Source organism: Macaca mulatta, chromosome 11, assembly GCF_049350105.2.
Source record: "Macaca mulatta isolate MMU2019108-1 chromosome 11, T2T-MMU8v2.0, whole genome shotgun sequence".
NCBI lineage: Eukaryota > Metazoa > Chordata > Mammalia > Primates > Cercopithecidae > Macaca > Macaca mulatta.
The window spans coordinates 96886989-96908622 of record NC_133416.1 but is presented as its reverse complement, the minus strand read 5'-3'; the positions used below and the strand labels follow the sequence as shown (position 1 = coordinate 96908622).

Genomic DNA, 21634 nt, shown 5'->3' with positions numbered 1-21634 from the left:
AATGATCTTGCAGGTAAAAAATTATAACCAAACGAAGAATGCTGCTTTTGTAAATTTTCAAATGTTAATTACTAGTTCTCCTTAAGAAACATTGCTGACAGTGAGCAATATTAATTAGTCATCGTTTCTGCCTTTCCACTCTTCATTATTAGACCTGTCTTGATAAGAATGTTTTTTGCTTACTGTTTGAGTTTATTTTCTTTTCAGGCATTTAACAACTTTCATTTAAAAAATAAATTGGTAAATGTATCAAAGTGATAAGATATAGTATAATCAGTCATCTATTTGTCCTTTTTTGATATTTTAAAGTAATTTGAAAAATTTGGGGTAAATACAAGTTTTGGACACAGAACAGTCATTTTACCAAACTGTCATTAGTTCATTTTGAGTAGTCATTAATGATACTAATTTTTTAATTGATTAGAACGATACTGGTAGGATTGATTTATGTTTTTTGAATATAAAATTAGTAAGAACAAGTTAACTACTTTTTTAAGCCTTTATTAGATGTTTATCTAGCTCTAATGTTACCAATTACTGTTCTTTTCACAGAGGTATAGTCTTTATGGATTCTCTGTTAGTGTTTCACAAAACTGAACATGGTTTCTTTACTGCAAAACTTCATTCTTCTCATCTTTAATATGTAAATCACAAGTAATTTAGGAAGTGCGCATCTGTTTTTCACATATTTTTTCAAGGAACCAATTTTTTTGCAGTATCTTGCATATTAGTCATCACAGAAAACACTTTGTAAAATAACTTCATATAGTTTTTAACCCATTCCACATTAAGTGCTGAGAACTAATTATAAGGTATTTTGGCTTAAATGCCCTGTGAAACCCTGTGAAAACTGTTGGTTTTTTAGAAATGATTTTTTCTGTTGTAAATGAGAGAAAGAAGTGAGACACAGTTTGCTGCTAAGGATGAAAATGCCAAGTCTGCCAGCATATAGAATAGCTAAAAAATGACTCATTCTAGTTTTGATATGTTAACTCTTTTAGAATTAATAATAAAAATATCAAGCAATTACATACCCACAAGCTCTTTATTTTAGCTGATAAAAGCCATTTTTTCCTTGGAACTGATGTAAGAATCTTTTGTTTTCCACTTAATAGGGAGGCTTAATCCTTTAATATACTCTTACACTACTATAAGTACCACTGTACAGATTGTCATTGCTCTTGTAATGTGAGGACATTTTGCAAAAACCGTTGGAGACATATATTCAGTGTTATTTGTTTATGGATGCAGGTGCCTGAACTGACTTACTAGGTTATGTTATGCAGCAATAAAATGATTGAAACCCCAGAAAGCTCTAGCATTGTGTTTAGCTTATTTTAATAGGTCAAATATGCTTAAAAAAAAAAAAATTTTTGTATTACATTGGTACTTTATACATTGTATTTATAGAAAGCTGGGAGTTTTAGTTCTAATTTTAAAACAATTTGTAATCATTTTAATGTAATGAGGTGATTGGTTTTATATGCAGCTTAACTTTTTTTTTTTTTTAATGTAGAAAATGATGAAAGATAATAACTTAGTAAGGCATCTGGATGCTTGTGAAACCATGGGAAATGCTACAGCTATTTGTTCAGATAAAACAGGAACTTTGACAATGAACAGAATGACAGTTGTTCAAGCTTACATAAATGAAAAACATTATAAAAAGGTTCCTGAGCCAGAAGCTATTCCACCAAATATTTTGTCCTATCTTGTAACAGGAATTTCTGTGAATTGTGCTTATACATCAAAAATATTGGTAAGGTTTTTGAAATAATTTATGTATATAAAAATTAATTTTTAAATCTATAATGATGGGACTATATGTAAGTCTTCAGACCCACCATTACTGTATGTAAAGTAAACTGAACTGTGTTAAGTTTTTAAAAGGCATATATTTATTTATATAATGGTTTTTAAATTTGTGTTATGAGTGAGGTCTGCTGATCAACATAAACATTGTTTACTTACGTTTTTCTCCTCCTATATTTTGAATTTCCTGTGTTCAGAAACTCTCCACCCTTATAAGCAGAACATGTATTTAATTTTAAATTCTTGTTAAACTCATTTTTGAGAAAGATCAAGCTATCTTACCATAGTAGGTCAGCTCTCAACTTAGAGAAAATTTTGAAGCCTGATTTCAACTTAAAATAACATGTTTTATATATGCTTGCCATGTGCTCTGTTTGGTTTCTCAGTAGTTCCTACCTAAAAGGTGGTGCTTAGACCTTTGTAGAACTAATGCAGTAAAGTAATTCTAGACATGTGCCACCATATAAAAAAATTTTCAACTTTACAAGTTTTAGAAATCTTATTTGTAACAGAAAGCATACAATGTTATGTTTGACTTAATCTCTTCTAGTGATTTATGGATGAAAATCATTAACAAAAACAATATTGCATGCTGTTCATTAGGGAAAACATACATGAATTGGATGATTGCATTGGAAAGTTATGGGATCTTGGTTCTAGATCTGACTTTGCCTTTTACTAGCTGAAAGTCTGAGCTACCTTCTTTAATTACTGAGTAAAGATGATCACGTCGGCCCTTAATCCCATTGTGATGATTATGTAAGGTGGTATTTCTGAAGGCACTGTGAAGGAAATAAAGCTTCTCACTGCATTTAAGAGAACAATATTTTAATGCATGTACTTTTAATCCATAAAAATTGGTAAAGTAGATTTAATTTTGAATGATTTAGTACTAAAGTTAAGTGAAAACAGGAAAAGGGAATTAAAATTAAGTTCCACTCTGTATTAGGAACCAACTATAAACTTTATACATCTTATATCATTTAATTTTGGGGTCATAAGTGCTCCTGTTTTACAGACGCTGAAGCCAAGGACCACAGCAGTTGGGCAATTGTCAAATTTCATGTAGCTAGTAACTGGCAGGACTGAGATTAGAATCCATGTCATTCTCACCCCAGGCTCCTTTCTACCTTACTTTTCTGTGTCCTCCTTTAAAATGTTGATATTAGACAATTGTTCTGTAATTTTATTTTAGAATGTCGCATTCTGTTTTACATTATAAATTAAATGTTCATAGAGAAACAAGATGATACTAGCTACTAAACCTTTTTCTCTTACAGCCCCCAGAGAAAGAGGGTGGATTACCTCGTCACGTTGGTAATAAAACTGAATGTGCCTTGTTGGGACTTCTTTTGGATTTAAAACGGGATTATCAGGATGTTAGAAATGAAATACCAGAAGAAGCACTGTACAAAGTCTACACCTTCAATTCTGTTAGGAAATCCATGAGTACTGTTCTGAAAAATTCAGATGGAAGTTACCGAATATTCAGCAAGGGCGCATCTGAGATAATTCTGAAAAAGTAAGAGTAAAATGCTTAGATGAATAAATTGCTGACTATAGTTGCTTTATGGAATATCTACTGTGTTGTTGTTGTTATTGTCTTCTTTTTGTGAACATCAGGCATTTGATAGGACTTCAGAGCTTTTTAGCATATTTTATGGTATCCAGATATTTGCCCCTGCTATTCTGCCATTTTCACACTCTAGCTTCTCTTATTTCTTAGTATTTTACTATAGGGAAAATAAACCCATTACATTCAGTCTGGTATGTTTAATGATGTATAGTTTGATGTTTATTTTTAGAAGTTGATTTACTTGTTATTTAATATGTAGAATCTTGAAAAAACCTCCTGGGAAGAAAATTAAGTTTATGTCTCTTTTTTGTTTGTTTGTTTAAGATGGAGGTTCCCTGTATCACCCAGGCTGGAATGCAGTGGTGCCATTTCAGCTCACTTCATCCTCTGCCCCTGGGTTCAAGGGATTCTCCTGCTTCAGCCTCCCAAGTAACTGGGATTACAGGCACCTCCCACCACACCTGGCTAAGTTTTGTATTTTTAGTAGAGTCAGGGTTTCACCATGTTGGCCAGGCTGGTCTTGAACTCCTGACCTCAAGTAATCTGCTTGTGTTGGCCTCCCAAAGTGCTGGGATTACAGACGTGAGTCACTGCACCTGGCCTCAAGTTTAGATCTTCAGCGCTCATTGTGGTTACTGGATTCTGAATGTGATACAAGAATTATGGAGTAATTTTTAGAATAGCAAAGCATAAAAGCTGGATCTTGAAAATTCCCCATTTATATCAAAATGAGATTTATCATATTTATGCGGCTGCAGTGTCATATTTAAATACTCCTGTCATTTTGAATACTAATTTTTCTTTCTTGCTGTCCTTTTACAGACCAGTAGCTTTAATTTTGCTGTAACATGCTCACATATATTTCTCCTGATGTTTATTTGATATTAAAGGTGGTAAAATTATTTTGGTTTCTTTAATTCCATTAAAGAAGTAGAGAACTGGTTTAAAAAAAAAATACTGGTGTAGAGCAATTTGGGAAAATTGGAACTCATTTGAAATTACAGTATTTAAAATATTAAAGTAAATATTTAAAATATACTTTTAATTTGCTTACATGTGGATTATAAGCCAGTATTATCTTAATGAACACTTTACAATTAGTTTAAGAGACAAATATATAAATAAATAACTGAAGGCAGCATATAATAAATTGGTACAAAGCTTTTGGGTGAGAGATCATACTGTAGGGATGGGGCATTTAAGATAGGTTTTGGTATGAAATGAGAACTTTGAGGTTAGGGAAACCACAGCAGGTCGTATCTGGGAGGGGAATATCTGGTTGTATAGTTCAGGTGAATAGTGATGGGCTTTTGTGGCACACAGGCCATATAGAGCTTTCTTCTTGCCCCAGTACACTCAGTTACCTGATTTCATTGTAAAAGGTTAGAAATTTGTTTCATCCCTGGCTTGTGGGTAGTAGATAGATGGTTTAGAAGAGAATTTTTTTTCATCAAAACTGATCATGCATTGACTCTTCCTCTGCAACTAACTAGCTTTGGGATATGGGGCACATTCTTCCCTTACTTCCGTTTTCCTCGTCTGAGAGAGGGGTTGATGACCACCAACTCTGTGGCACTTAAATGAAATAATGCATACCAGCTGTCTAGCATGAAGCCTGATGGACAGTAAACATACAGCAAGTGTTCCCACAGTAATATTTGCATTTTGATGTGGAGACTTTTTAAATATTGGGCTGAGCAATTAAAATTAAATAAGCCAGATAATACAAATGAAGTATTTTTTTCTTTAAGTAGTAGAATCATCAAAGCTGTGATTAAAGATAATTCTTGCATTAGGGAACAAGGTGGGTTAGAGGAAAAAAAAAATCAGCTACAGACAGATATCAGTTTAAAGGCTATTGCTATTACAGTAGCTGTAGCTTTGTAGCTTGAAGTAAGAACCAGAAGGAAGTAGTAGCAGGAGAAATAAAAAGGAGTGGACACATTGAGGAGGCTGTTCAGAGGGGAAATGTATAGGACTTAGGAGCTAATAGTAGAGAGATGATCAGGAAAAATAAATATTAAAGTGAAATTTTAGACTTACATCAAAATGATTAGGGTAATGTTGATGCACATTACATGGGCAGTGAAGAGGCAGCTTCCAGGCTTTCATCCCTTAAGGTTTAGGTAGTGATAAAACATTTGGGTAGAATTTTTCAGCAGTGATGGAAAGCTTTGAAAAACAAAATGGAAGATGCGGATTTGGGAATTACCTCCCTAGAAGCAGGAGGAGATGGCATCATCAAGGGAGAGGAGTATAGAGAGGCGTTATGAAAAACAGACTTTAGGTATATAGTGTGATTTTTATTCATTATATAATGAAAGAAAAGGTAGTAGTGTCACTGAAAATAATAATTATTTTAGCATTAACTCTCATTCTGATAGAATGCTTATTTTAACAATAAGTTATTTTTTTTCTTTCATGGTTAAAACAATATAGGTGATGAAACAACATCTCAGGTAAGGGGTTGACTACACTTGGCTTTTTACCTTAAAAGAAGAACACATTTGTGATTTTGGTGTTATTTAAAACTAATGTCTGATTCTGTACCAAAATGGTGAAGTATATATAGTTTATTCTCCTTTGCCACCCAGGGATTCTTTGAAAGCACTGCATTTCCAAAAGAGAAGGTTTAGAGAAGTTCTAGAGTAACTGCTAAATGGAGAACTATCAAATGAGAACCATACATATTAGTTCTGTTTTGTAAAGGGGAGGGTGAAAAGTGAATTTAAGTCTATAAAAATGAATTATATGTAATTCTCTAAATTCCAGATATCAGATCCCATGATTTCTAGGCCTGCCAGTTCACTTAAATGGCATTAACCATTATTTTTTTTAAATTATTGATGTTTGGATTCAACATTTCCTTTTAGGTGTTTCAAAATCTTGAGTGCTAATGGTGAGGCAAAAGTGTTCAGACCAAGGGACCGTGATGATATTGTAAAAACTGTGATTGAACCGATGGCATCAGAAGGCTTGAGAACCATATGTCTTGCATTCAGAGATTTTCCAGCAGGAGAACCAGAACCAGAGTGGGATAATGAAAATGATATTGTCACCGGCCTTACATGCATTGCTGTTGTGGGGATTGAAGATCCTGTGAGACCTGAGGTGGTGAAACATTCTGTGTTCTGCATGTGCAGAATCTCCTAACTATAGAGGACCTAGGCCTTAACTGTAACCAGTTTTCTAGTAAAATTCTTGGTGTTTGTGATTTTTTTTTTTCCTGTGTGAACCCAAGATAAGTGAAATAATAGTACCTACGGTGCCATATGCTAGCTTTTTAAGTGAAATAATATTACCTACGGTGCCATATGCTAGCTTTTGTGGTTTTTAAAGACAGCCTGTCTTTGGGATCCTATGTGTTCATAGCACCATAACCTAGCACAGTGCCTTAAAGTGGGTAGAATTTTCAGTTATTATTTATCTTAAATAATAGGTGCCATTAAGTTATTTGTTTTCAGTCTCTAGACTAGCATTGTCTAGTAGAGCTTTCTGTGATAATAGAAATGTTCTTTATATTGTTCAATACAGTAGCCACTCGCCATGTGTGACTACTGACGTCTAGTTTTCAGTGGGTAGTGCAACTGAAAGACAGGATTTTAAAATTTTATTTAATTCAAATTAAAATATCTTGCTAGTAGTTGTCATATTGGATGGCGTGCAGCTCTAGACTGATTTCACTCTTTAATTTTTTTTTTTTTTTTTTGCTATTTGGTTTTTCATGTTTTTTAAGTTTGTTGAACAACTACTGTGTGCCAGGCACTATCCTAAGGTACTTGAGACTTAAGAGTTTTGAGATCTGATCCCTGGCCTCAAAGAAGTTACTGTCTTATGTGGAACGAACCAAACACATGATTATTGCAACCCAGTATATTAGTACCTTGCTGGGTATATACAGAGCATGTTATATGAGCAGGGAACACGAGTTCCCAACTTACCCTAATAGCATCTTTTTATTGAGTTCTCACTGTGTGCCATATACTTAAGCCACATGCTTTACATGTAATTTTTTTAAATGTCTAACTTTGTGAGGTATGCATACTATTACTCTTATTTGGCAGATTTTTAAAAATCGAGAATGTATAGAGTGTTAGTACACCTAGTGTGTTAAAATACCAGCTTTGTCTAAAACACAGGTGCTTAAAAGACTACTGTGCTGTATTAACCACTGGAGGGGTCAGGTAAGACTTCCTAGAGGTTAATTACCTGATCTGATTCTTAAGGAGGAAGTATTATCTAAACCAAGAAAGAGAGTGAGCAGTTAAGTATGTCTTGAGCAAAGAAGCAACATAAATAACAGCACTAGCAGAAAACCACTGTTGTTCAGTGACTTTATCAGCTAATTGATTCAAAACCTAATATGTAGCACTCTTCTAGGAACTGGAAATACTGCAGTGACCAGAATAGTCTTGAGATGTATATTCTAGAGGAAGAAGACAGCTAAGTAGGTAGAATGATAGATACATGGACACCGTGTGAAGTGAAAATGAATTTTGGGAGGAATAAGACTTGGTGCCTGTTCTCATAGGCCTTATATTCTGGGTGGCAGGATGGCATATCGGGGGGATGATATTAAATAAGACAATTACTAGTGCAAAAGGGCTATATATATAAGATATGCACAGTGTAATGAAATAAAGTAATGGAGGGAGACTGCATTAGGAATTTCTGAGGATATAGCATTTGAGATGCAATCTGATGGTTCACAGTGGGTCTGCCATGTAAATAGCTGCAAGAAGAGCATTCCAAGCAAAATGAGAAATGCAAGTGAAAGTGAGAAAAGTATTTAGCTATTTTAAAGGTGGAAAGGAGGCCAGTGTGGCTGTAAGTGTAAAGAAGAAAGGGGAGACGAGATGATCTCTGGCCTTACTGGGCTGTGAGGGCTCTGAATTTTCTGAAATTCAGGCTGGGAAGTGATATGATTTATGTTGTTAAAATACTATTTTGGTTACTGTGTAAGACAGGGATTAGAGATGAAGAAGAGTAGAAGCAGGGAAGTTAATGAGAGTATTGCAGTGATCCCAGGCAAGAGATGATTATGGCTTGGCCTACAGTTGTGGCATAGGAGATGGAAAGAAAGGAACGACTTCAAAGTGAGTGGAGATAGAACCAGTAGGAAGTAATATATTGGGTTTGGATATTCCATTTTTGACATTGTTGAGGTGTCTGAGACATCCAAATGTATGTCAAGCATTTGGACCTCAGAGTCTGAAAGTGGGCTAGTCTGAAGAAATCACTGATGAAACTAAAGATCTTTTAGAGAAAGTGTGTAGCTAGGGAAGAAGGCTTTTACGACTAAGAGGTTGCCACAATTAGAAGTCTTATAAAGGAGATGGAACCAGTCTCTAACTTGTATAACTTGGTGGCTGGTAGAGGGTTACCAATGTAATAAGAGAATCAGAAACAGCAGCCTGTTGAAAGATCAAGATAAATTTGGTTTGGGGTTTTGTAATTTCAAATGCTTATAAAATAGCCAGGTGGGTAATATTTGCCATTTGGTCACAGGAGAATCATTCAGAGGTTGTTTTTTTGTTTTGTCTTGTTTTTGTTTTTTTTAAGGAAGAGGTCTTCCTATGTTGCCCAGGCTGTAGTACAGTGGCTTTTCACAGGCAGGAGATCATGGTGCACTGCAGTCTCAAACTCCTGGCCTCAAGCAGCCTCCCACCTCAGCCTCCTGGATAGCTGTAATTATAGGCACGCACCACTGTGCCTGGCTTTTCAAAGTTCTATACATTGACTTATGGTTTAAACTTTAACATTAAATCAGAATATCTGCAACTTTCATTCTTTGGAAGACAAATCAGTCTATTATCATGCTCTTGGCATTGCAGTTGATGGAGAGTTTTATCTTTTTAAAGCATGTAAATGGCACTTGTTTCTCAGTATCACAAAATGAGATGGGTATTTATATACTAAATTGAGACGATGTCATATGAAACAGCTTTCTCTGAGTTTCTCTATTTTGTACAGTGCAGTTCTGGTGGAGGGATTCTTGAATAATTAGATGTCTAGAACAAATCCAGTTTTTATTGCATATGTATAAGTACTTGGCCTTGCTTTAGTTTCTTAAATGTAAAAGTAGAGATAGTTTGTGAGTTTTAAGCTGGAAGCATCTGATGATTAGTAGGCAGTTAATAAATGTTAGTGTGCCTTTCTTATGTATTATTTGCCACATAGTTTTAACCTGAGACCAATTTCTCCCTTTTACTCATTGTTTCCCTGTCCAGATGATCCTGGGATACTACCTAATCAAGGACTGCTTAGATATAAAAATTTAAGATAGATTTTATCTCAAATGAGATAACAGGAGATACATACATGTATAAAACAAGTGTTTTTAGTGTCAAATATATATATATATATATATTTTTTTTTTTTTTTAAAAATAATTTCAGCAGGCCCTGTCCTTTTGCTCATCACTCTGGCACTAGGACCTAAGCACAGTGCCTGGCATTCAGTAAATATTAGTTTGAGTAAATGCATGTGATGTCGCCCTCCAATTATTTGAATCACTAAGAGTTGACTGGGTAGAGGAAAATAACTTTTATGATGTAAATCTTAAAACTTATAGATAAATATGTATTTAAATTGCAATTAATTACATTGCATACATGTTTTAAAACATGGTACCCTGGGCCAGGCATGGTGACTCACACCTATAATCCCATTACTTTGGGAGACTGATGCAGACGGATCGCCTGAGCTCAGGAGTTCACCTGGGCAACATGGTGAAACCCCATCTCTACTAAAAATACAAAAAATTAGCTGTGCATGGTGGCATGCACCTGTGGTCCCAACTACTCAGGAGGCTGAGGTGGGAGGATCACTTGAGCCTGGGAGGTAGAGGTTGCAGTGAATCAGCATTGTACCACTGCACTTTATCCTGGGTGACGGAGTGAGACCCATCTTGGGGGGAAAAAAAAAGGTACCTTGTCTGGAATGTGCACCCCTTAGAAAATGTCCCCTTGCTATTATCCCAAAGATATTTAATTCAGCAGTTCAGTAAATCCTAAACTCCAGTCACATGCCTGGTGCTTATTTGTTAAATAAACAAAAGGCATACTAGGTATTGATGATGCAAAGATAAGGTAAAGGTCCTGCCTTCAAGAAGCTCATTGAAGATTCAGGTAAACAATAACTATAGTATGACTTGATGACCTGTAATAGAGGTATGTATAAGATGAAGGTGCAGTTTTGTCTATGTAGACCAAGAAAGCTCCAGATAAGTTAGATTTACACTGGATTTAGGATAGACTTCACAAACAGGTAGACTGCAGTCCAAAGTTAGCCTTCAGTCAGGTTATCTTTGTTGGGGGAGGGGAGGTTAGAAACATTAAGTATGAAGAGATGATGCACAAATCTGTGTTTCTTCCTTTTGCAATTACAGGTTCTGTTAACATTGGGCTCTCATTCCATCGTGGCAGAAATAGGCTGGAGCTAAATAGCTCTTTCATTAGGCATTTGTCTTGGGGGTTTGTCATTTTCAACATATTTTCTTCATGTATGTTACCTCCATGATCCTGTAGGCATTTTAATTTGCAACCCCTGCTCCAGTAGGATCCGTGTGGATTTTCTGCTTATAGAAAAGCAGGAAAAGATTTTCTAGGTGAAAGGAACTGTAGTAGTACAGGCACAAACAGTGATTCTGTTACACTGAGAACTTTGTGATTTGTGATAACAGCTGAGGAATCATCGTGTGTTTTAAGAAAGGGAGTATTTCTGTTTAAAAAAAATAAACTCTACCATCAAGTATATCATATGTTTTAAAGGGGGAACAAACTTTAATTGGCAGGGTACCAATTAAAAAGCCATTGAAGTAGGTTGGGCAGCAAGCAACAGAGACATGATGCAGGGCAAATTTGAGGTAGAATCCACGGGACTTACTGGCTTCTAAGGATGTAGGATAAGAGAACTGAAAGAAGAAGTACAGGTGACTCTTAGGTTTCTGCTAGATAGGTAAAGGAAACATGGTTTTGCTTTTAGACACCTGAATCGATACCCACTTTTCAGGTGGAACTATGACTCCTCTTACAGCGAGGTAGGAGCAGGATGTGGATTCTAAAGTCATTAGAATATGATGGAATTAGATGGAAATTGAAGGTATGGGAGTAGGTAAGGTAATACTTAAAAGATACAGATTGTGAGCCACCCTTAGCCCTAAACAAAAGAATACCAACATTTTACTCGGGTGTAATCTGGGTAGTAAAACCAGAAAGGTAGAAAACCAACCAGAAAAGAATTGCCTAATGGTTGCCAGGGGGAAAGCGTGCTTTAAAAAGCCTTCTGTAAATAAATCCTGCAAACAAATTAGTAGATGACAACTGAAAACGAAGCCTGAGCTAAGTCTGGCAGTGGAATTGGAAAGAGGTTATTGAAAATAGTGCAAGAAATATTGAGTATTGGAAATGAAATCAATCATGAAGTCATTGTATCATTGTCATCATTTGGGGGACTATAAAATAATGCAGTTGTGTGCAGTGAAATGTTTTTCCCTCTAAAAATACCAATTTAACTTTGTAATTTTTTTTTATGTAAACCAGGTGCCAGATGCAATTAAAAAGTGTCAGAGGGCTGGAATTACTGTGCGAATGGTCACTGGTGATAATATTAATACTGCTCGGGCCATTGCTACCAAATGTGGTATTTTACATCCTGGGGAAGATTTTCTGTGCCTAGAAGGTAAAGATTTTAACAGAAGAATACGAAATGAAAAAGGAGAGGTAAAGATTTATTTATTTATTTTTTTGGTTGACAGATGTTTAATATATTAGGAATTTAATTCAACAAACACATATTGAATACGCACTATGTTAGGCACCATGCATGAAATAAATGCAGTCTATACCTTAGGAAGCAAAATACTAGTGTTCTAAGGGATAAAAGAGAGAAGTAATAAATTGGTCCTAAAGGAAGTAAACGTTTCTTGCTATGAATGCTATATGAAAGTAGTGGCGATGAATCTAGGCCAATTTCAGAAGTACAGTATGTATAAGGGAGTAATGGGAGATGGGTTGGAAAGGCTGATATGGAGCATATTTTAGGGGACCCCAAACTCTCTGAACTTCTTATGCTCAATTAAGGAAGTTCTATTTTCATAGGCGGGGGGGGGTTTAAATTTGGTCTTATAATGATAAAAAACAATGGCTTTTAAACCTGAGTATGCATCAGAGTCACCTAGCAAAATTATTAAAACACAGACTGCTGGGCCTGCCCCACAGTATTCGCTAAGGTAGATCTGGGTCCATGCCCAAGAATTCATGTTTCTAACAAGTTCCCAGGAGTTTCTGATGGTGTTGTTCTGTGGACCACACACTTTGAGAGCTACTGATAAATATGCCAGATAGCTCATTAGGATTTAAGAAACTATGTTTGGGCATATTTTAACTTTGATAAAACATTTATAGATTGAGCAAGAGAGGATAGACAAGATTTGGCCAAAGCTTCGAGTACTTGCAAGATCATCTCCTACTGATAAGCATACACTGGTTAAAGGTAAGTAGATTTTTCAATTATTTCAGAATTTGTTAATACAGAAATGTGTTCTGCTTCCTAAAATAGTAATAGGTACTAAATATTCGATTGAGTAATGGATATCATGTTTTAATAAAATCTAAATACATTTCCTTTGATATCTTAGGTAAATTGTGTTCCTAAGTGATTATCTGAAGTGTTTAAGACAGGATATTGCTCTGAATATGCCCTTAGTTTCTGAAGTAGGTTCTCACCCAACATCTAAGCGATTTCCATTTCTATGTTTGTTTAATTATTTATTTTTAACCTTGAGTCTATAAAACCGAATAGTCAGGATATTCTTCAGAATCATCTTATTAAAGAGTAATGTTTTTATAACACAAATATTTACTTGTATTTAAGGTATAATTGACAGCACTGTCTCAGACCAACGCCAGGTTGTAGCCGTAACTGGTGATGGTACAAATGATGGCCCAGCACTAAAGAAAGCAGATGTTGGATTTGCAATGGTAAGAATTTACTCATTTAAATATCCAAACGTAATTTACGGACTGGTTTGTTTGTTTGTTTGTTGACTGAATTACTATGGATTTTAAACACTGTCCCTCAAGATTAGTTTGAGGGATAATTAATAAGCCTAAATTGGTTTATAAGTCTAATTAGTTTATGCATTAGCTTTATTTGATGTCATGAAATCTGACTAGATTGTTTCTTTTGAACAATTTAATAATATCATATGTTGACTTTGTATTCTGTTAATTTTTTAATGTCTGTCATCTTACCTGAACCTTTAACAACCCTTTTACGCAGGACACAGGTTTAGAACAGTTGTATTTAAATTAAAAATATAATTGAGACTTTTCCATTCATCTACTCAATTACTCTTCAGTTATTTAAAAAGTAATTGAATACCATCATTTTATATATAATCTTTTTTGACTGAAAAAAGCCTACCTACTTGTTTTCCCCAGAGTCCTCAATTTAAGTATTTTATTTTCTTTGAGTTTCATTTTATTTTTGGAAAATACTGGTTCATAATCACAATTCTCAAATCCAGAACTATCAGGAAACTGAAATTTTTAACCTAAATTTTGCAGCAGACTCATTTGATTGCAAAATTTGTTCTGAACTGATGTGAGGCTGTTATTTGTCCTACTTAGTGTGAATATTCATAGCCATTGTAGAGATTTTAATGTGGTTTTTATGGGGTGCTAAGCTCTTTTGGGAAAATTGAGATACAAGGTTATGTGTCTCATTATCTTTCCAAACTATGAGAGACTGAATTCTGAATCACAATCTGGCCCTAAGGTTTTCAGATGAGAGATTGTTTTTGTGTACAAATGTTTATTTGCATAATTTGTCCCCCTGATATTTTGCTGCTAAAATAGAAATTTAGAAGATCTATCATGGTGGCATCCTTTCAACAGGAGTGAGAGAGATGGGGAAAGGAAATTATGGGTAAATTTTCCTCAATCAAAAGCAGTGAATCCAAAGATCCCCCACCCTACCCCATCCCAAATTTAAATAGTTGGCAGCTGCATTGGTAGGAGCTTCTGAAGACATGTGAAGCATAGCTGAAGAGGTCTATGGAATAATTAAGTGCTCTTACTTTTGCTCTAGGCAAACAGGCTCGTTCCCTTTAGGAACATAGGATCACTCACTGCTGCTCTTGAGCATTTAGCAGGATTTTTATTGCTATTTACATTCTGACAGCTGACCAGAAAGGCATTTATGTAAAATGAATTTTAAAATAAAAAAAAGCTTTCTTCCCAAAACTTGAATGTAAGGACAATGGGCTTTAAGTAAATACAGGTAAATGTAATCAAACAAAAACACAATACACTGGCTGGTTGGTTAGTGTTTTTTAAGCTCTTTACGGTTTTAGGCCCAGTTTTACCACTTTTTTTTTTTTTTTTTTTTTTAATGATAACGTGAAAAGTCTGAATTTAGTTCAAAAACAGACTGGCCATGATGGCTCATGCCTGTAATCCCAACACTTTGGGAGGCTGAGGCGGTCAGGAGTTCAAGAACAGCCTGGCCAACATGGCAAAACTCCATCTCTACTAAAAAAAAAAAAAAAAAAAATTCACTGGGTGTGGTGGTCATGCCTGTAATCCCAGATGCTTAAAAGGCTGAGGCATGAGAATCGCTTGAACCCAGGAGGCACAGGCTGCTGTGAGCCAAGATGACACCACTGCACTCCAGCCTAGGTGACAGAGCAAAGCTCTGTCTCAAATAAATAAATTTAGTTCAAAAACATAGAGAAACTATAAGTGCTTGGTAGCTTGGACTTGAAACTACTCTTGTTTAAGCTTGAATTTACTTTGGTTTTGCATTTGTTCAGTTAAAACTTAAAGATAAACGTCTTGTCTTAGAGTTTTTTTTAGTTACAAGAAATCGCTGTTGATAATTTCTTTCTAAATGTATCTCTTATTTTTCAGGCAGGTATAGCATTTTGGGGCATACGTTCTTGATTTGTTGATCTGTAGATAAAGTGTATGTTCTGCTTGTCCATTTGGCCCTTTTTATCCATGGATTATGCATCTGCAGAATCAACCAACTGTAGATAGAAAATATTCAGAACAAAAATATGGATGGTTGCGTCTGTAGTGAACATGTACAGACTTTTTCTTATATTCCCTAAATAATACAGTATAACAATTACCTGCATAGCAAGTTTTGGTCAAAGGAGAGAATCCTTGTCACATATTATTCTTGCCAAAAATTAGTTAACCGTGTATTGCTATCATCAAGGACTGAATGTCATGGTGTAAACCGATAATCAAATACATCTATGGTAGTAAAACCTAAAGTAATTAAAATACTTTTATTTTAAACTTTATTTGGATTAATGCGGGACTCCAAATATTAAGAGACTGTTCAGTATTCCAGTCCAGAAACATTAGAAGTAAAGAGTTGCTGTTTCCTAAAAATTCACAGCACATGGAAATAATCACAGGATAGTGACAAGTTTTTCAGGAAGAAGTCCTTGACTCTGCCTGTTAAGACTGGAAAAGGTTTTCTGGAAGAGATGCCAGTTTAGCTGAGGGAAGGAGAGGAACCAAGAGGCCCTCATTCATCAGCGAATTATGTACAAGTTGTTCAGTCTAACTAGAAGAGGTTGTGGTACTGTAATGAGATACGAAGCTAGAAGAATTCACAGGGTGCCACATTAAAAAGGCCTTGAATGCCAAGATAAGGATTTTTTTCTCTTATCCTGTAGATGAACATTTGACAAGCCTACTTCTGATGAAGTAAGTTTAGAGACATACTATGCGATATCATATAACTCCTAGAAGCTCATTTTTTAAAAGCACTTTAACCTTTTGTGATTGAAAGTTTTCCAGACTTGTTTCATCATAGAACTAGATTTTATCTGAATGCTAATTAACACCATAGAGTTACTTTTAGAAATTTTAAGGATTTTGAGCACGGGAATGGTGAGATTTGCATTTGTATAATATAGGTATGATGAGAATCAAGAAATCCCATTGAGTTTAAGTGTGTTAAATATGTGGGACATTGGCCAGGTGTGGTGGCTCATGCCTGTAATCCCAGCACTTTGGGAGGCCAAGGCGGGTGGATCTCTTGAGGTCGGAAGTTTGAGACCAGTCTGGCCAACATGGTAAAACCCTGTCTCTACTAAAAATACAAAATAGTGGGTGTGGTGGTGTGCGCCTGTAATCTCAGCTACTTGGGAGACTGAGGCGAGAGAGTGGCATGAACCCGGAAGGCGGAGCTTGCAGTGAGCCGAGATGGTGCCACTGCACTCCAGCCTGGACAACAGAGTGAGACTCTGTCTCAAAAAAAAAAAAATAAGTGGGACATTAAAAGTAAAATACTCACAATGGGAGCTGGAGACTAAGATTCTAAAATAAGATTGTTTCTTCATTGAGTATTTTGAGAAAGGTTTCATCTGAACTTCTTGTTTATCAAAACAATGTATGCATAGCATTTAAAAGGTCAGGTAGTTCTGTAAGACTTAATACCAAGTCCCCTACCACATACCAAATTTTTGGCTCCTGAAGGAAAACAGTTTTAGCTGCTTCTGTTCCTTAGTTATGTACCTTTATATCTCTAAATCACATGATTCTGGTGCTTTTTGATTGTTTTAATATAAGGCTTTAACTACTGACTTTCATTAATGAAGATGAGGACTTTGTGCTTTTACAGGCACATAGACCACATTCACCCCGTATACCTTCATGCTTACTACCTATCCCATCGTCTGCCAGCAGAGTTATATCATAATTTAGGTTCGATCAACATTCAGTCCTTACTGTGACTGTAAATGCTGTTTCAACCTGATCTATGTGGTCTACTGTAATTACTTTTCCTTCCTTACACAGCTTTTTATGTTCCCTATAATTTGTTGTCTTTTTTACTTTCTTTTAATTTTTATTTGGTTTGTTTGAATTGTTTTGGCTTAGTTTTTCTATGTACTTAACTCTAATTCATCCCCAAATTATCTGTTCCATATATCGGAGACCTTTAGCATTCTTACCAGTTTTAGTTTCTAAGGGATAACGTCTCTTAACATCTTTCAACGTGCTTTAATCTACACTTGCTGTTTGCTGGCCTTGCTGCACAGCTGTCTTCTTGGTCTCCATACCTGAGGATTTTCTTTATCTCTCATTTGTGTTGGATCATGTACTTCACGAATTCAGTTGCATCATCATCTTTGGTTTACTCCCTTATCTGGTGGAGTCATCTCCTCCAGCTGCTTCTTGAGAAAAGGTTTGTCTTAGTCCATTTTGTATTGTGATAACAGAGTATCTAAGACTTAGTATTTCATGAACAATAAAAGTGTCTTTGACTTGAGGTTCTGGAGGTGAGTAAATCCAAGAACCAGGGTGCCAGCATCTGGTGAGGGCCTTCATGCTGCATCATGTCATGGGAGAAGGGCAAGAGAACATTGCAGGTGAGCACTAAAGCAAGAGGGGGTCAAACTCACCTTTATAATGAATTCACTCTTGATAATGAAACCACTCCCAAGATAATGGCATTAATCCATACATGAAGTCAGAGCCTTCATCATGATATCACCTCTGAGTTTCCATGTCTGCACTTTGCTGATTGAAGATTACATTTCCAACACATGAATTTGGGGAATACTTTCAGCCCGTAGCAGGGTTCATGAGGTTTAGCTTTTTGATAGTTTTTTAGCAAATCCTACTCCCTTCTAATTACTGCCTTATCTCTCTGCAAAGATAACCAGTATCCTGAAGATTATTCCTTTTGCCTGTTTTTGAACTTCGTACAGAAGAATCATACATTATGTGTTGAGTTCATCTTCTTTATTCAGCATTATGTTTGTGAGATCATTTATGTTAATATAGTTGTTCACTCATTTTATTAATCTACAATTTATTAATTGCCCCATTCTCTTGTTGATAACATTGTTACTAGTTTGAAGGTTCTAAATGCGTCTTCAGTAGACTTTCAAAAGATCTTCCTTTTTTTATTGCTACCTTCACCCCTACTTCCAGTGCCATGTAAATCTACCATGTCCGAAGCTGTGCAGGAGGGTTCTGTGATCGGGGGGAAAGGGGGCTACTTCTACTTTCTCTACCCGTGGATTACGATTCAGCTTTCTTGTGTCTGCTGAGTTACTTAGAATTTGGCTGTCTGCTTTCAGTGTTTTTTGGGTTTTTTTTTTTTTTTTTTGGTAGAATCTCCTTTTCCTCTAACTTTGTCTTCATACAGTTTGTTTGCTTTTTATTAATATATACCTTTTTGTGTGGCTTTTGGAAGGAACTTGGGTAATGTCTTTGTTCATTCCTCCATTTTTAGCCCAACTTGAACCTTATTTTTAATACTTCATTCTTTGTTTGATTTCTGCTAAACCAGAATGTCTTTCCTAGTAATATCTTAGAATAACTCTGTTACCTTCTTTTAATGTAAATTTAAGTCAATATTTATTAGGTATAGTTGTCAACTTTTGTTTATTAATTGTGTATTTTTTGACTATTTGAAAGTTAAAACATTTAGTCTAATTCACAAAATTTTTTTAACAGGGTATTGCTGGAACTGATGTAGCTAAAGAAGCGTCCGATATTATTCTCACAGATGACAACTTTACAAGCATTGTTAAAGCAGTTATGTGGGGACGAAATGTGTATGACAGCATCTCAAAATTCCTTCAGTTCCAACTTACTGTTAATGTAGTAGCAGTGATTGTTGCTTTTACGGGCGCCTGTATTACTCAAGTAGGTGATTTGTCTATTAAAACTTGTTTCCTTTAAATAAAAGTACATAAAATGCCTTTTAAAAAATACATTAAGCTGAAGCTTAATGTTTTAGGTTAGTTAATATAAAAATATAATCCTGTTCTGTTTCTCAAGTTTTTAAACCCTAAAGGCTTCCTGAGAGTTGCTGAGTCCCTGAGTAGTTGTGAATGTCTATTAGGAAACATATCTTTTCTAGGACTCACCGCTTAAGGCTGTGCAGATGCTGTGGGTAAACCTCATAATGGATACGCTCGCTTCCCTGGCTCTGGCAACGGAACCACCCACTGAGTCTCTCTTGCTTCGGAAACCTTATGGTAGAAATAAGCCTCTCATCTCACGTACAATGATGAAGAATATTTTGGGTCATGCATTCTATCAACTTGTAGTAGTCTTTACACTCTTATTTGCTGGTAAGAATTCAGTGTCTAATAAATAAAGCTTCAGTTAATTGTTTCTTTTCCAAGCTAATCATCCAAGATGTTATAATGTTATAAATTTTCAAGAGCCTAAGTTCTATTCCTGACTTCCCGTTTATCTTTAATTTCTTCTTCTGTATCAGTGAGTGCTGAGTAAATTTGGGGAGACAATAAGATAGATAGTAGGGGGAGAATAAAGGTCCTGATGTCTTATCCTGGCTCTCCACTGATTTAGATATGTGATCCTGAGATCGTCACCATAGTTGTGGGAGCTTCTGTTTCCTTGTCTATAAAATAAGAGAGTTGTACTAGATAATCCCAGGTTTCTTCCAGCTCCTTCCATGCTGCCATTTCAGATAAAATAAAAAGTCTAGCTAAGTTTTACTTCGTATTCTTCCTTGAAATCTTACTTAGTATGATAATTACAAAATAGTCATTTTTCGTTCTTTCAGGAGAAAAGTTTTTTGACATTGATAGTGGAAGAAATGCTCCTTTGCATGCACCTCCTTCAGAACATTATACTATTGTTTTTAATACCTTTGTGCTGATGCAACTTTTCAACGAAATAAATGCCCGGAAAATTCATGGTGAAAGAAATGTATTTGAAGGAATCTTTAACAATGCCATCTTCTGCACAATTGTTTTAGGAACTTTTGTGGTACAGGTGGGTAATTGGAAAAGATAGTTTCAAATTTGCCTGTTATATGGGAGACATTAGGTAAACAGCTTGTTCTAGCAATCACTTGTGTGGAACATGTGTGGAACTATTGCCTTGGTGACATCTATAGGATCTGGTGATTTAAGGTTTTTGTTAAAGAATATGAGAACTGAATCTCTTGTTCTTAGAAGTAAATGCCACAACCAACTAGGCAAACGGTTTTATTTCTTCCAACTATAAAGTGAAAGATACTATTTCTTAGGAAACAAAGTCAGCCAATCACATTAATTGTTTCCCCAGCATTTTAGTATTCTTTTTACATCCCACATTATACCAAAAAAAGATCAAGTTTAAATTTAAAAATAATTAAGATCACTTGTGCAAATAAATATTGAACTCTTTTCATGCTCATTATTTTCTTGATTTATAAAAGAAAATTACTTCAGTTTTATATCTCTACTAAAATCCAGACCTGATTGTCAAATCAGTTATTATCTAATTGGGCTACTAACAAAGCAGTTAGAAATCTATCTGTAGAACTGTACAGATTAACTTAAAAAATAGTGGAACCGAGAAGTAAAAATCACTTGAATTTGAATGAAGTAGAGCTAAAAAGAAAGGAATTGTAACTTTGAAGTTTTAAAATATTAACTTCCAAAATTATTTTTGATTTTAATATTTGAGAACTACTTAACTGCCATATCAGAGAGAGCCCTTTCAGATTCACAGGAGGATGAATATTGTTATTTGATTCGTTTTTAAAAAGTATTTATTTTTTGATTAAGATGGGGTCTTGCTGTGTTGCCTAGGCTGGTCTTGAACTCCTGGGCTCAAGCGATCCTCTCACCTCAGCCTCCAAAAGTGTTAGAATTACAGGTATGAGTTGTCACACCCAACCCCAGTTAATTCTTAATATTTCCATGCACACTATTTTAGGCTTTTTAGATAACAAGCAAAGCATAAGCACTGTATTATGAATTTATGTTCATCATCAGGCCTCACTCTTTTCATAAAGGAGAGCAAATCTGAGATCACCTCACCTGAATTAGCCCATATTTCATAGAACTTTGCAAGTTGCCTTTCTTCTCTTACAGTCTGTTTGTATTTATCTTAATAGGTCTAAATGTTAATGTTAACTAGAAATAAACAGCTATGTGGAACTTTTTAAATATTGTATATTTTTCCAGTAACATACAGTCTTTTCTACAAAAGAGTACTATATTTTGAGAAAGACATAAATTATTTGAAGAATTGTACTAAATACAGGGGAAAGTAGTTGCTTAGGGTTATACTGGAAACATAAAGTTATTCTTCTTCGTCATAAGAATTTTACTTTTTAGTAAGCATAATTTAAACATGAAATACGCAAGCATTAAAAACATTGGGCAAGATTTTACTTTATTTCAGTTGTCTTTTTTTGTAAGAGGGAACCCTTTCCCTGGAGAGGAAAGAGGAAAGGTCTGTTTCA

The 21634-nt window shown here is 35.2% G+C and overlaps 1 protein-coding gene across 4 annotated transcripts in view; it reads left to right on the top strand.

The window, feature by feature from the left end:
• ATP2B1 (ATPase plasma membrane Ca2+ transporting 1) overlaps positions 1–21634 on the top strand; it is a 67619-nt gene that overhangs the window by 32472 nt on the left and 13513 nt on the right. For all 4 annotated transcript variants that reach the window (XM_077954750.1, XM_015152438.3, XM_077954751.1 and 1 more), the window contains exons 9-17: positions 1517–1759; positions 3093–3334; positions 6262–6499; positions 11932–12111; positions 12796–12883; positions 13265–13371; positions 18880–19071; positions 19289–19502; positions 19961–20172. In XM_077954750.1, the coding sequence (XP_077810876.1) occupies positions 1517–1759; positions 3093–3334; positions 6262–6499; positions 11932–12111; positions 12796–12883; positions 13265–13371; positions 18880–19071; positions 19289–19502; positions 19961–20172 (1716 nt within the window). The remainder of the gene's footprint in view (positions 1–1516; positions 1760–3092; positions 3335–6261; positions 6500–11931; positions 12112–12795; positions 12884–13264; positions 13372–18879; positions 19072–19288; positions 19503–19960; positions 20173–21634) is intronic.